Below are 12846 nucleotides of genomic sequence, written 5' to 3' on the forward strand. Positions count from 1 at the left end.
CATTTTTTGTGATAGGAAATCTCAGTGAGCCTAGAGCTTGTCATTTGGGCTAGATGAGCTGGCCAGGAATTATGGATGCTGTTGCTATGTCCTCAATCCTGGGATTGCAGGCATACACTACCATACCTGTTTCTTTTATGTGGGTTTTGAGGAATCTACATTTGGCTCTACATGTTTGCACATCAAGTTCTTTGTAGCCTAAGCCGTTTTCCTACCCGATAGTTTTTAATCTTTAAAAGGAGTTTGGTGGAAGGGGTATCATCAGGTCAACTGGGCAGAAGAAGGATCATTGGACAACCCCACTTGCTTAGCTGTAGAATCCGATCTGACCTGTGATTATTCTCTTGTGTAATATGGTTTCTTGGGATCACAGAATTCTTTCATATCAATGATCATGCCCACATGGCTCAAGACCACCTCGCCAGGTGAGGCAGAGCACAGGCTGACTTCCTGCAGCTGAGGCCTCCTCCAGTGGATGATCCACACTCCCCACCTGTGAGTCACACATCCTGTGAGCTACTTCTACCTCTGACCCATAGGAGGTGCCCACCTTATCTAGGCCAAGGACAGAAGTCAAGGCCAAACTACTGTGCTAGAGAACACATCCCTTGCCTTAACCACCTCCTGCATGCAATCTTCAGGAAAACTCTTTGAAATTTAATTCCAGAAAAATCAACTAAATAAAAACTAAGGCTAGTTCTCCAAATGAGGACTTTCCTAGAGGTTCCCTAACATGTATGTCTACTGAGTATTTACAGGATCAGTGGCTACTCACAGGTGCCCTGAGTGATTGATGCTCACCTCTTAAAAATAGAGGGCTCAGAGTAGTGTTTTTGATAATTTTTTTCTGTGAGCAACTATCCGGCAAATTGATATGGCTCCCCTTTAATTAGATAGTGGGGCTGCATGCTTAATGCTGCTTGCAGAGGGCCTATAAAAATGAAGTCAAATTAATACATGGATTACTGTTAATTCTAGGCTACAGAATTCAGGTTTTTCTAGGAGAAGGCAAGGTTGGAACCCTATGGCCATTCTGTCAAAATTAAATCCAGTATTTTTCATTCTGAAATGGAGAAAAGAGATGCAAGGGGCACTAAAGATTTTTCCCTGGACCCTCTGCGGACGACCATTGCCCTGGATAGCAGGATCAACAACCCTACATCTGGAGCCTGCTTGTGTCCGCCATATCCTCCCTCCCCTCTCCGCAGACGGATGGAGGTAGCCCTGCATAGCCTACATGCCTTGCACCATTAGCCCTCCCTCACTGCCCAGCGCACAACAACGGGCCCCAGTCTTCAGGCTGTTCATAATATTCTGACACTTTTATAGCTCCCCTGCTCTCTGCCAGGGCTGGCAGCTCCCTCAACTCACAGAGCAAATTCCACAGACAATAGAAAGACAGCTCTCGCTGCAGACGAAGGGTCAGGCAGCTCTTTAACAGGCCATCAAAGAGACACCCGGCAAAACGCCTACCTTCCAGAGGAGCGGTGGGCGCCCACCAGACTATCCTCTGACAACTGAGTTACTGTTTATTTTGTGGCCACGCTAAAACCTGTTGCCAGGGGATAGAATAGCCCATACTGACCTGGAGTAGGGATGTAAAAGGAAAATTATTCGACTTCTGCCATGGCCATGATCTCTGTTAAGGATAAAAAATCACAGACTCGGTTGTTGTCTGTCCTTCCTTCCTTCCTTCCTTCTTACCTTTCTAACTATTTTTTCTTTGATAATTTCCCATATGCACTCCGTGCACAGCCTCTCCCTACTCTCCTGCCTTCATTCTACTCCCTATGAGATCTCTTCCCATGTTCACGCTCATTTGTTGTGTTTGTGACCACTGATTCTAGGGCTGTCTGTGTGATCATGGTTTGGGGTCCTACTAGCCTTAGCAGATATACAACTAAGAAAAAGAAAAAAGTTCTTCCTCTCTTAGAATTTATCTGCAGTGTTCCCTGGGCCTGAGAAGGGATGGTATAAATGTCTTGTTTGGGGATGAGCCTTCAACTCCCTTCAACTCTCTTTTATTCCCAGCATCTTGGGCACCACCATTCACTGCACAAAAAAACTCCTCTGATTAAGGCTGGGACTAGCTTTTGTTTGTGGATATTAACAGAGATTTTGTTAAACAGCAGTAGGCTTCTTACTTAGATTTATGAATTAAAGAGTGACTGGTTACTCCCATACCGCTCATGCCACCATTGCACAGGTGAGCCTATCTTGCCTCGTTGGTTGGTTTTATGGCTTCGAGTGCTCACAACTGGGCAAAATGACAGATGCTTAATTTCTCCAAGCAGGGTATGGAAAAGTTTCTGGCTTGATCCCAGCTTGCTTTCTCTATATCTTGCAGCCTAGGTATAAGGTGTGTGCTGTCATAGAGAATGCTGGTTAGAGGGTCAATTCTTTTTGATATTTATCATGATTATTTCAAGTTTTACTGCAGACTGTGTGCTTTCAGTCCTTCACCTCCCACAGAATTTAAACAACTCTTGAAATGGTCTAAAACCAAAATAATACTGTTTTCAGATTCTGAGAAGAATGCTGCTGTCTGCTCAGAATTCCTCCTGATATCAATTGGTATGTGAACATGTCTGGAAGCAGGCGTGTTCACTATTAAGTGGTTTCATATGTGAAGGTCAGAATTTAATATAGGGTTCCCCCTTCTATTGTTGGCTACCTTACTGTTAGAAAGAGGGTCTCTTGGTGAGCCTGGAACTTACCATTTCATCTTAGACTGGCTGTTCAATGAGCCCGGAGGATCCTCTTGCCTCTGATCTTCCTGTTCTGGGGCTACAGACATCTGTCACCACACCAGGTGTTTTCGTGAATGCTGAAGAACTGAACTCTGGTCCCCATGCTTGCATGGTGGCACTTTACCCCTCAACCTTCTCCCTGGGCCCTGCCAGTAACTTTTATATCTAATGACCTCATCCAAGGCTTGCTGATGAGTATAGCCGTTTGCACAAGTATTTTTTTACTTTCCCATATAGTTGAAAAACTTCACAGGTGTAGAGATGAGACAGAGAATGTTATCAAGGCTTTGACTTATCCCTTAGCACAAACTGAGCAGGCAATCTTAGAACGCGGTGTAGGAAGGGGCTGGTCGTATGTACACACAGCAGGTTCTGCCAGTGTTGGTTGTAAATGTTCAAAGGTAATAGGACTGCACCGAGGAAGAGAGACAAGGAGTTGAACAAATACAGTATGCAATATAACCTTGGATTGTTTACTTTCCTAACACTTACTTATTTGTGTATATGTGTGTGTGGTACGTACCGGCCATGGCTCATGTGTGGAGGTCACAAGACAGTTTGCAGTTCCCTCCTTCCACCTGTGGTTCTGGGTAAGGGATGGGATGACGTCATCAGGTGAGGTGACAGTGCCGTCGTCACCTGTTGCACTATCTAGCCACTCCCAGTTTTTTAATTCAGGTAACAGAATTTGTCTGATTCACTAGAATATTAATGTGATCTGGATCGCACACACCACACACACACCGTATGCTTATCAACTGCCCAGGCTTCTAGAAATGCTCTGTTTTACATTTTTATACACAGAAGCTGAGTTTCTGGGTCAGGGCTTTCATTTGTTTTGTGTGTACATTTTTTTTTTATACGTGTGTGTAGGAATGTGGAGGCCACAGGACGATGCTCAGTGTCTTCCTCAATCACAATCTACCTTACTTTTCTGGGATAAGATCTCTCATTGCCCTGGGGCTTACCAACTTAACTTGGCTCAGCTGGCTGGTCAGGAGACCCAGGACTCTGTCTACCCACTTTCACTTCCCCAGCACCAGACTGCAAGCAAATGCCTGGCTTTTAAAAACAGGCATGCTGGGGCCCCAACTCGGGTGCACACCGGGCATTGTACAGACTCACCATTTCCCGCACTCTCCATAGTGATTACTGTGATTTTACTGACTACTTTATTCTAAACAACACTTCTTGCTCTGCTGGTGAATGTAAGCCTGCTTTCCTCTACAGATGCTTCTGTGCTAGAGACTTCTTGACGACAAGCAGGGCGAGACATCTGAACAGTTTAGGTGCTTACCTGGGGAAGCTCTGTCTAGCCTCCCTCCAGGTAAAGAATCTGAAGACTGCCGTGAAAAGTAGCAAAAGGCCAATCACTTCAGCGCATGGGCCCCGGAATCTAGGCCAGCCCAGGTACAAGTCCTCAGAACTGAGTCTAAAGCCGGTCAGGGTGGGGGGCAGGGGGCTGTCTCAGCACACCAGGCAGACTCCCAACCATGTCCTGGAGCTGCCAGGAAAGTCTGTAGAGCCCCAGGCAGAGGCCGGCGGGTCCCGCTCACCCAAACTTCAGCTGGCGCCTGTTTTCTGCATTCAGTCATTTTTATTTCGCTGATACAGAGTTCCCGGGCTTCTCTGCCTGGGTTCCAGGTGGAAGGGGCACTGCACACTCAGGAACTTGTTCAACTGAGGAAAATAAACCAATCAAGAGCCTGAGTGAAAAACGCTTGCGATTCCCCCTCCCCTCCACCCTCCCTCAGCACACAGTAGAGGTAAAGACCAGCCATGAGGGCATTTCGAGACAAGTCTCTCATATGTAATTACTGAGAATCAGAAAATACTCTATATTGTTTGAAACTTGCAGCCTCCTTGGTATCCCTAGGGTAAAGTCTTTTTTTGTTTGTTTGTTTGTTTGATTTTGTTCTTCTGGACAGGGTTTCTCTGTGTGACAGTCTTGGCTGTCCTGAAACTTACTTTGTAGACTAGGCTGGCCTCGAACTCACAGAGATCCGTCTGCCTCTGCATTCCAAGTGCTGGGATTAAAGGTGTGAGCCATCACTGCCCGGCTTTGAGTAAAGTCTTATGAAATCTTTTTTAAAGTTTTATAGATGCCTAGAAACAGAAAATAAAGCAAGAGAGGGGTGATGGAGGAGGGACAAGAGAATGTTCAGGTGAGTGATGGGGTCACTATTTGCATATGCCTATGTCAGCCACTCAGAGTAGCTTCGCTCCCTCCCTATAAGATGCAGTGGGAGATGGCCAGGGAAATGCAACAGTGAGAAAATAGACCACCTCTATGATTGATATAGCATAAATAACATTTAATAGATGTAGAAAGTGTGTCAGCTACCAAGATGTGGATTTCTGGGAACTCCCAGCTAGTGTTGTTAGCACAGGAGCCACTGAGAGCTAACCAAAGACATTTGGAGCGTTTGTTTTGGCCTGGGTACCAGATTCAGATGAGGTCAGTGTCCTGCTGCAGTGGCGATTGGAAAGGAAAGGAAACAGGATGCTCTTCGATTGAACACTGTGGTAAAGATTAGACACCTCGACTAGACTGCTCTTCTCCCATCCACCCCTCTCTCTCTCTGCTCACACTCTGAATTTCCATGCTAATTAAAATTGTGAACTCTCAGCCGGGCGATGGTGGCGTACGCCTTTAATCCCAGCACTCGGGAGGCAAAGGCAGGCGGATCTTTGTGAGTTCGAGACTAGCCTGGTCTACAGAGCTAGTTCCAGGACAGGCTCCAAAGCCACAGAGAAACCCTGTCTCGAAAAACAAAAACAACAACAAAAAAAAATTGTGAACTCTCCCCAGCGGGAGAATGAAGGAGCGAGGCTTAGGCTCCTAAGGAATCTTATGCATAAGTAGACATCGCTTGTGACAAGATGATGTTGGAATAAGTTTGAAACAGTAAATAGTACACTTAGCATTGACAGGGTTGTAAGCACACACACACACGCCTCTGGGCAGCACAACATCCCTGAAACACACGAATCCTGTAAGAGTTTCTGGGATCCCTGAAAACCAACACCAGGCCTTTCGTTTTTGAGACAGGGTTTCTCTGTTTACCCTCGGCTGTCCTGGAACTCACTCTGTAGACCAGGCTGGCTTCGAACTCACGGAGATCTGCCTGCCTCTGCCTCCCAAGTGCTGTGAGTAAAGGCATGTGTCATCATTGCCTCATGGAGAAATGAATTCTTAAAAGGAAAAGTCTAGATATTTAGAGATGCTAACTGAAACGCTGGTTCTAACAATATAAACTAGAAGTTACCTAAAGTCCCATAGTAGAAACATGGGTCTATAATGATGATAGGCATCTAGTAAAGTCAGGGAAATATTTGAAAAACAAGATGATTTTTGTGGGGGAAGGAATTAGAGCAAGGGTACACAAATCAAATGCTTGAGCCAAAAGCAAAGACTTGAGAGGTAATACGGAAAGACGACCTAATCTGTATTTAAATTTAGCAATATTACTCGGCTTCTTTTCTCTAAAGACTTATCTCTGTTGGTGCTTCGCTTCTCGTGTTCAGCAATTCAGTTCAACTTCTTCAATGATCACAGGGATCATATTTAATGACCTTACTCAGTATTCTGAAGTGATTTCAGCATCTAAGTGGGCTATGTCGGGACGCAGAGAGTCACGGTATAGGGCACGTAGGTAGTGCTCTTCTAGGTTTCCGGTTTTTGTCTCTTTTCAACAAGCACTTACGAAAGCGATGAGTATTAGTGGTAAGATCTGGCAAGAACTTTGCAATCTGAGGCTTTCTGGCCGAGCGTTGACCTTGATGAAAGCAATCAGGCCTCTTCCTTCATTGAGGTTCAAAACAAAACTGTCCACCTCTTCATTCTAAAAGAGCAAAGCCGCAAGCCGCAGGACCATTGCTTCAGTTCTTTCTTATTGCTAAGTGGCACAAGGTCTTATTCAGGCCTGGAAGTGGAGCCAGACACCTTCGGACTTAAAGAAACAGGGACAGACTGGAACTCAGCAGAAAATGACCACGGAGAAGTTGGCTCGTTCTTTTTAAGTTGGGTGTAATCTATATGGCTTCCATTAGAATGCGGGACATGACGTCCACCCACAGCTAAGCCCAGGCTGGGTCTGGACTTTTTATAGCTGGAAAAGAGTGAGGAGAAGGAAATTATCTGGGTAGAACAGAAGCCCGTATTGCTGGGTCAGTTGAAGGTTTGAAAGCCATTTGTAAAGCATATAGCAGGCACTGGTCTCAGCAGGACAGCCACATCCCCGTCCTAGGTAGAAAGCTGGTTTTCCCTTTGTCAGGAGCTCACCCCTTGCATGAAGTCAGTGTGTACACACTGCTGGTCACCAGCAAGCCCCCGAAGAGGGGTGTGTCGTGGAAGGCACACGGGCTTGAAGGTAGAAAGGGTTGCCTTCCAGACCTGACGCTGCTACTCATTGAGCATAGGCTATAGAGAAGCTGCTCTCTGAATTTAAATTTCATCCCTTGACCAAACAACCAAAGGAGACCCTTATCTGACTGAACAGATATTACAACTTTCATGGAGCTTCTACTATGGGGGTAGCAAAAGAGTAACTCACGATGTGTCCAGTGCTATCTAGTATTTAAAAAGAGAAGCATTAAGGGTAAAGGGAGGGTCATTGGGATGATACCATGAATGACATGGACAGACATGCTACCTTATCTGAAACAGGTGACATTTGAGCAGAGACCAGAAGTCACTGAGAAACAAACCTTTATGTGAGGAAAGCATTTCCACAGAGGGAGCTGCAGACAGAAAGCACCTGACCTGAGGGTGTGTTTGGCAAGTGTGAGGGACACTGTCCAGATGGTGCTCTACAGGAAAGAGAGAAAATGCTAGAATATGGGATGGGCAAGGCAGCTGAGGTTCAAGCTAAAAGAGAACAAACGGGGGAAATGCTTATCACTCCACAAAATGAAAACTGTCAGCTAGCTCTTGCTGTGTAACAAATAATCCTGAGATTTGGTAGCTTAAAATCACAGACTCATATATTATTCGTTGTAGTTCTATGAGTTAAGTGTGGAGTTTCCTTTGCTTTGGGACATCTTAGCTGGCATAAAAGGCTGTAGCCAGGCTGTACCTGAAAAGCAATGGTATTTGACTCGACCCACCTGGAGGCAGGGGCCCAGAAACCTGTGCTAATGGCTGGCTTGAAGCTGTCATTCCAGGAAGAGGAACAGTGAAATATGTACATAGCCACCCTCAGCTTCTTCATCTTTAATGCCAGAGTCTCTTTATCATGTCACTGGGACTCTTCTGCATCTTAGTGACCATAAACTTTTGAGTTTCAGGATTCTCATACGGGTTAATAAACCATAGGACTCAGGAGCTTATTAACTAACTGAAAAGTCGTCTCCATGTTCTTCCCTTTTTGGGAGACTGTGACGTTAGTGGAGAGGGTGAGTGTTCTCAAGTGTCTCAGGAACCATCCCTTGAAAACAGAGATAACAATCTCTAAGTATTGGTTGTTAATGTAACGACAGTAAAATCACACGATACTCACTTTTCTTCTCTCTCTTTCTCTCACAGAAAATACGATGCTGGCATGCTTATCCCATGAGACAACTCGGCCCACAAAGCACAAAAACTAAACCCACACTCAGAGAAGAACCAAGAATGGTGTTTTTCCCGGCGTCCACAAGAAGCGCTTTATTTTTCCTCTAGATTTCTTTTCTAAAAAAAAAAAAAAAGAAAACAAACAAAAAACAAAACAGAACAAAAAGGACTGAGATGAACATTCAAACAAACGATCCACACTTCAGGTGATCATAGTCAAGCATGTTCTTTTATTAAGCATAGGATGGGAGGAACCAAGGGAAGCTGAAGCTAGCCACTGATTCAAGAGGACTGGGAGGCCCTGACACACCCTCAGGGTGTCCTTGGAACTGTGAGTAAAGGAATGAGGGAACTTCTTCCTATTTCCCACCTCAAGAATATCCCCTGTGTCTTAAGGAAACCTTGCTTCCTTCCTTGTCCACCTGCGTATCTAGGGAATGATTTGCAAAAATGTATTTGTTATAATCACTAAAAAAAAAAAATGCTTGCATAGCTTTGGCAAGGAAGACAGCAAAAGGTGCTCTTGAGACCCACCAGCTCAGCACACCGGCTCCCCTCTGATGGCACCAGCACATTGGTTCTGTTGGGACATAGTTTTGAGTTTCTCTCAAAGTTGCCAAGCCTGGTCAGACTTGGTAGGGAAGTATGAAACGTTGGCCTCCAGGACTGAGCTCAGCATGGAGAGGTGAACATGTTCTTTTTCTTCCCTCAATAGGGGAAAGCCAGCCTTGTGTGGCAGTGGTGGCTCGGGGGGGGGGGGGGGGGTGCTTGGGTGGGTCAAGGGGACATTAGGTTATTCCAAAGGTAGCAGAGAATCACTGTGTTTCTACAATGAGCAAAGGAACCTACATGTTAACCATGCTTCCGGTTTCAAGGAGGCCACCACCAGAAAAGCAAGCAGATCCATGACTAACCCTGACCTACCAAAGGGACGTTATCCCTTGAAAGGCCCTGCTTCCCACTGACACTCAACCTTTCCCATTGGTTATAGCTGTTCTTACTTCTTTTGCTCTCAGGGGTCTGCATTGGAGGGGGAGGGGCACCCATAGATGATGGGCTGGCAGTTATGAGGGGCAGAGCAGGGGTGGGGAAGTTGCCCAAAATTATGGGGCTCTGTTTAGCTTAGCTGGATGGACTGCCCAGTCGGTCCTGGATGAGCCTCTCACTGAGTTCCCACAGGGCCCGGGCTGTCTCTTCGCTCTGAGCCTCTTCAGACGGCAGGCAACGGCAGCAGTTGTTGAAATACATCCCTCCGAGGCCTTCCAGCTCAGGCGCGACTGCACAGTAGACAGTGGTAGCAGCTCCCTGTTGCTGAAAGACAAAAAAGAGAAACACTTGTTTTTAAAATCAATGTTAGGATATGATATGAGCCATTCTGGCTCTCTAGAGAGTAGCGAGCCGTTCTCCACTTGGAAATCAGCGTGGCAAAGGGCTCAACTCTAAGCACAGGACTGCAAAGTATGGTGTGCAATAACCTTGGACAAACAAGTCCGTAAACTCTGCTTATAAAGCTAGTGTGACTTCTCACAAATCGTAGAGGAAAAGGCGTGGTAAATAAAGACACATTTCACTCTCTCATGCCAGATGCCATTTCAGCACAGAGAAAAAGATGCTGTCCTTCCCAACAGGCAAGAACAGATCCATACAACCCTTTGACTTCTTCGTGCGCAATGTAATTTGACACCGAGAATTTTCTAGAACCTTCTTCCCAAAAGCAACCAACCACATTTGATGATGCCCCATCAAGTGGGTGTCTCAAGTTAGGTTGGTGATAGATTGCCCTGTATTCTTTGCCCAGGATGCTCTTAAAGGGTAGGGTGGGTTTATAACACTGTTGCAATGTTTAATACACACACACACAGTCTCACACATCCCTACAGTGATGTGTTTATTCACCCAGAAAACACTTTTCTAAATGTCATATCCATTCTGATTTATAACAAGATATGACCTAAGGTGGGAGGCACGTTTCTTTCAGCCCATTTCAAATTCAAGTTTCTGTGAACACCAGCGATCATTTTTCTGGTCTCCTCTGGAGTCACAGTTGGGGCTGTAGCTAGGGGCGTGCTCACTGATGGGGCACCATGTCATCCCAACTGACAGAATATTGCCAGAGATGCCATAAAGAGGGCAAGAGCTCACTTTGCTTTGCAAGCCATAATTAAAAGTAATAGGCTTCTGTTCGGAAGGAGGCATGGTGAGCAGGGCTCTAATTTAAAAGCAGTACCGTTTATCTGCCGTCCTGTGATCATTTATGTGGAGAACAGCTCTTGATGCATCAACTCGCTATCAGCTGATGGGGAGCAGTTACCAACAAGGACCGGACGCTTGCCACAGATGTCACACTTTAGGGAAAACATTAGGGAGGTTTGCTGGTAAGAGAGATGGCTTTCTGTCCCCATGCAAACGTAACCATTTTTTCCTGCCCCTACAGGGTTGAAATTGTGTTAGATCAGAGTGTCCGTGGACAAACATCCCCATAAATGACTAGAATCATCGGAGCCAGAGTCCTGAGGGACTGTAATTTCAGCAAAATTCCATTTGGGTTTTATTTGGGACTGGTTTCTGGGTCAGGGTCGGTGGCCATATATGCATTGGTCAAATGTAGCCATGTGGCTTGACCGTGGGAGAGGCAGAGAGGAGTGTGTGGAACAGATTTGATATTTGATCATATCTGGCTGCTTGAGCCCCCTGGCCGGGTTCCACCCGTCCAGGATTTGAACATCTGGCCTGTGACTGGAGCTTAATTGAATAGCAAACGGTTAGTGACTTCCAGAAGTCCCTCAACATGCTCCCCCAGCGCCCCCCTCCCGCACAGTGATTACTTTGGATTCAGAGATCTCTTTCTCAGTTGCTCTCCTTTTACTGACTTGCTACTAGTCTTCACCTTTGGCTGAGCACCAGGTGTGTTTATCTAAACCCCTGCCAGGGGGTTGTGGGATTCCTCCACATCCTTTAAGGAGGAAGAGGGCAGCCAAAGTGCCTCTGATGGATAAGCAGAACACAAGGACGACCCCTCAGCTAACTCAAGCCAAACAGCAACTTGCCCTCTGCTCTCTGCCAAGTCCAGGTGGAGACAGAGCTTTGGATAAACCTTGGGCCATTTCTCTTGGATTCTCCAGCCAAGAATGATCAGGTGACTTGCCATAGACTTCTAAGTGGTGACTGAGAGAATCTAGTCCCTTCACCTCCAAATCCTCCCCTTCTCCTCTTCCCCGAGCCCTAGCTGATTCCCCCTATCAGACAGTGCTTCTAATCTCACAACAGACTGTCCGATCCTGAGATAGGACCCAGGGAAGCCACCCAGGAAACTGGCCATCAGCGTTCTTCGGAACCTAATGTAGCAAACTGCCACAGTGTTCTCCTAGCGTCATGTGGCTGCGTGCTTGCATTGCTGACATGGTGAAGGAATTCTAAAGTCACCCCAATCTAGAGTCAGGCTCACTGCGAGAGGAGGTGTGTCTTCCATCAATGGAAACTCAAATGATGGCAGCTTGGCTGCTTTCACGGAAGTGTGCCTTTGGTGGCTGTGCTGAGAGGCACGCAGCTTTAAAAGCCCAGTGATCCACACATGCTCACATCAATTCCTTGCCATTGGCCTTAGGGTAGTTTACAACACAAATTCTACTGCCAGTGCCCCCAGCTTCATAAAAGAACACAAAACAGGGTACAAAGGCCACCTTTGCTACCCCAAAGACTGACTGTGTCTTTTTGGCAAAGCCTCCCAGCCTGAGCCACGCGTGCTGCCACAGGCTCTTGCTTTATCTTCTCTTCAGGACAGACAATTAAGTGTTGACAATATCTTGTTGGTTCCATTCCCACTGCCTCATGGGCTTTTTGGAGAACTTTCTTTTCAGCTCTTCCAGTGGCAACTCTTGAGTGATATCTTTATACCATACGATGTGGCGACAGCCTAAAAAACAAGTTCCCACTTTGGGCTCATCAGCTTCTCAGTCTGCATCCCATCAGCCCGAGATGCAGCCGCGTTAGTGAGAGCTCATTAGTAAACAAGCGTGTACCGCTGGGAGGAGACGAAACACTTTCAAACTGGTAAGAAAGAGGGTTTTTTTTTGTTTTTATTTTTGAGCACTTTAATCACCATCAAAAATGATTTTCGTGCCACTTTGGGGGCATCAGTACCTAAGTCAGACGAGATGAAAAAGGCATATAAAGAAAACAAGGTTAGCACTGGTGGAATATTTGAAGGTATGACTTGCCATTTGTCAACATTGCTTTACTAGTCCATGGTGATAAAATAATAACCCCTTGACATCAGATTACTGGCTGGAACTGTGGCTCTCTCCCAGATGGTTCTTGTTTGTTTGTTTCCTTCAGAACAATTTGTCAGGTTGAGTAGACGTCACTCATCACAAGAAGCTGGGGAAGTAACACCTCCGGCCACATGGATGCCATTGGGCTAATGTGTTGACGATCCATTACTACTGGCAAGCCCAGTAGAATTTCTAACAATACTTTTATGCCATCTGGGTTCTACTCAAACATTTGTGAGTGGCCAGAGTTCAACTGCGACCTCAGCCATTA

General features: G+C 46.0%; 2 protein-coding genes across 4 annotated transcripts in view; one reads left to right on the forward strand and one right to left on the reverse strand.

Annotated features, from left to right (window-relative positions):
* Nucleotides 1-12846, forward strand: part of Maf (MAF bZIP transcription factor) — a 359355-nt gene that overhangs the window by 322202 nt on the left and 24307 nt on the right. For 2 of the 3 annotated variants that reach the window (XM_041649951.1, XM_041649954.1), the window contains one exon: nt 8278-8520. Coding sequence is in view for 1 of the 3 variants with exons in the window: in XM_041649954.1 (XP_041505888.1) it covers nt 8278-8308 (31 nt within the window). In the remaining 2 variants the exon portion in view is untranslated. Of the gene's footprint in view, nt 1-8277; nt 8521-12846 lie in introns of those variants that run through there. The other variant, XR_005974147.1, reaches the window with a different exon arrangement.
* Nucleotides 8515-12846, reverse strand: part of Wwox (WW domain containing oxidoreductase) — an 876711-nt gene continuing 872379 nt past the window's right edge. Inside the window, exon 9 of the mRNA XM_041649948.1 lies at nt 8515-9615. Coding sequence (XP_041505882.1) covers nt 9427-9615 — 189 coding nt within the window. The 3' untranslated portion in view covers nt 8515-9426. The remainder of the gene's footprint in view (nt 9616-12846) is intronic.

This window comes from Microtus oregoni, unplaced genomic scaffold, assembly GCF_018167655.1.
Source record: "Microtus oregoni isolate MIOR12 unplaced genomic scaffold, Mior012 000004F_ref0000308, whole genome shotgun sequence".
Lineage (NCBI taxonomy): Eukaryota > Metazoa > Chordata > Mammalia > Rodentia > Cricetidae > Microtus > Microtus oregoni.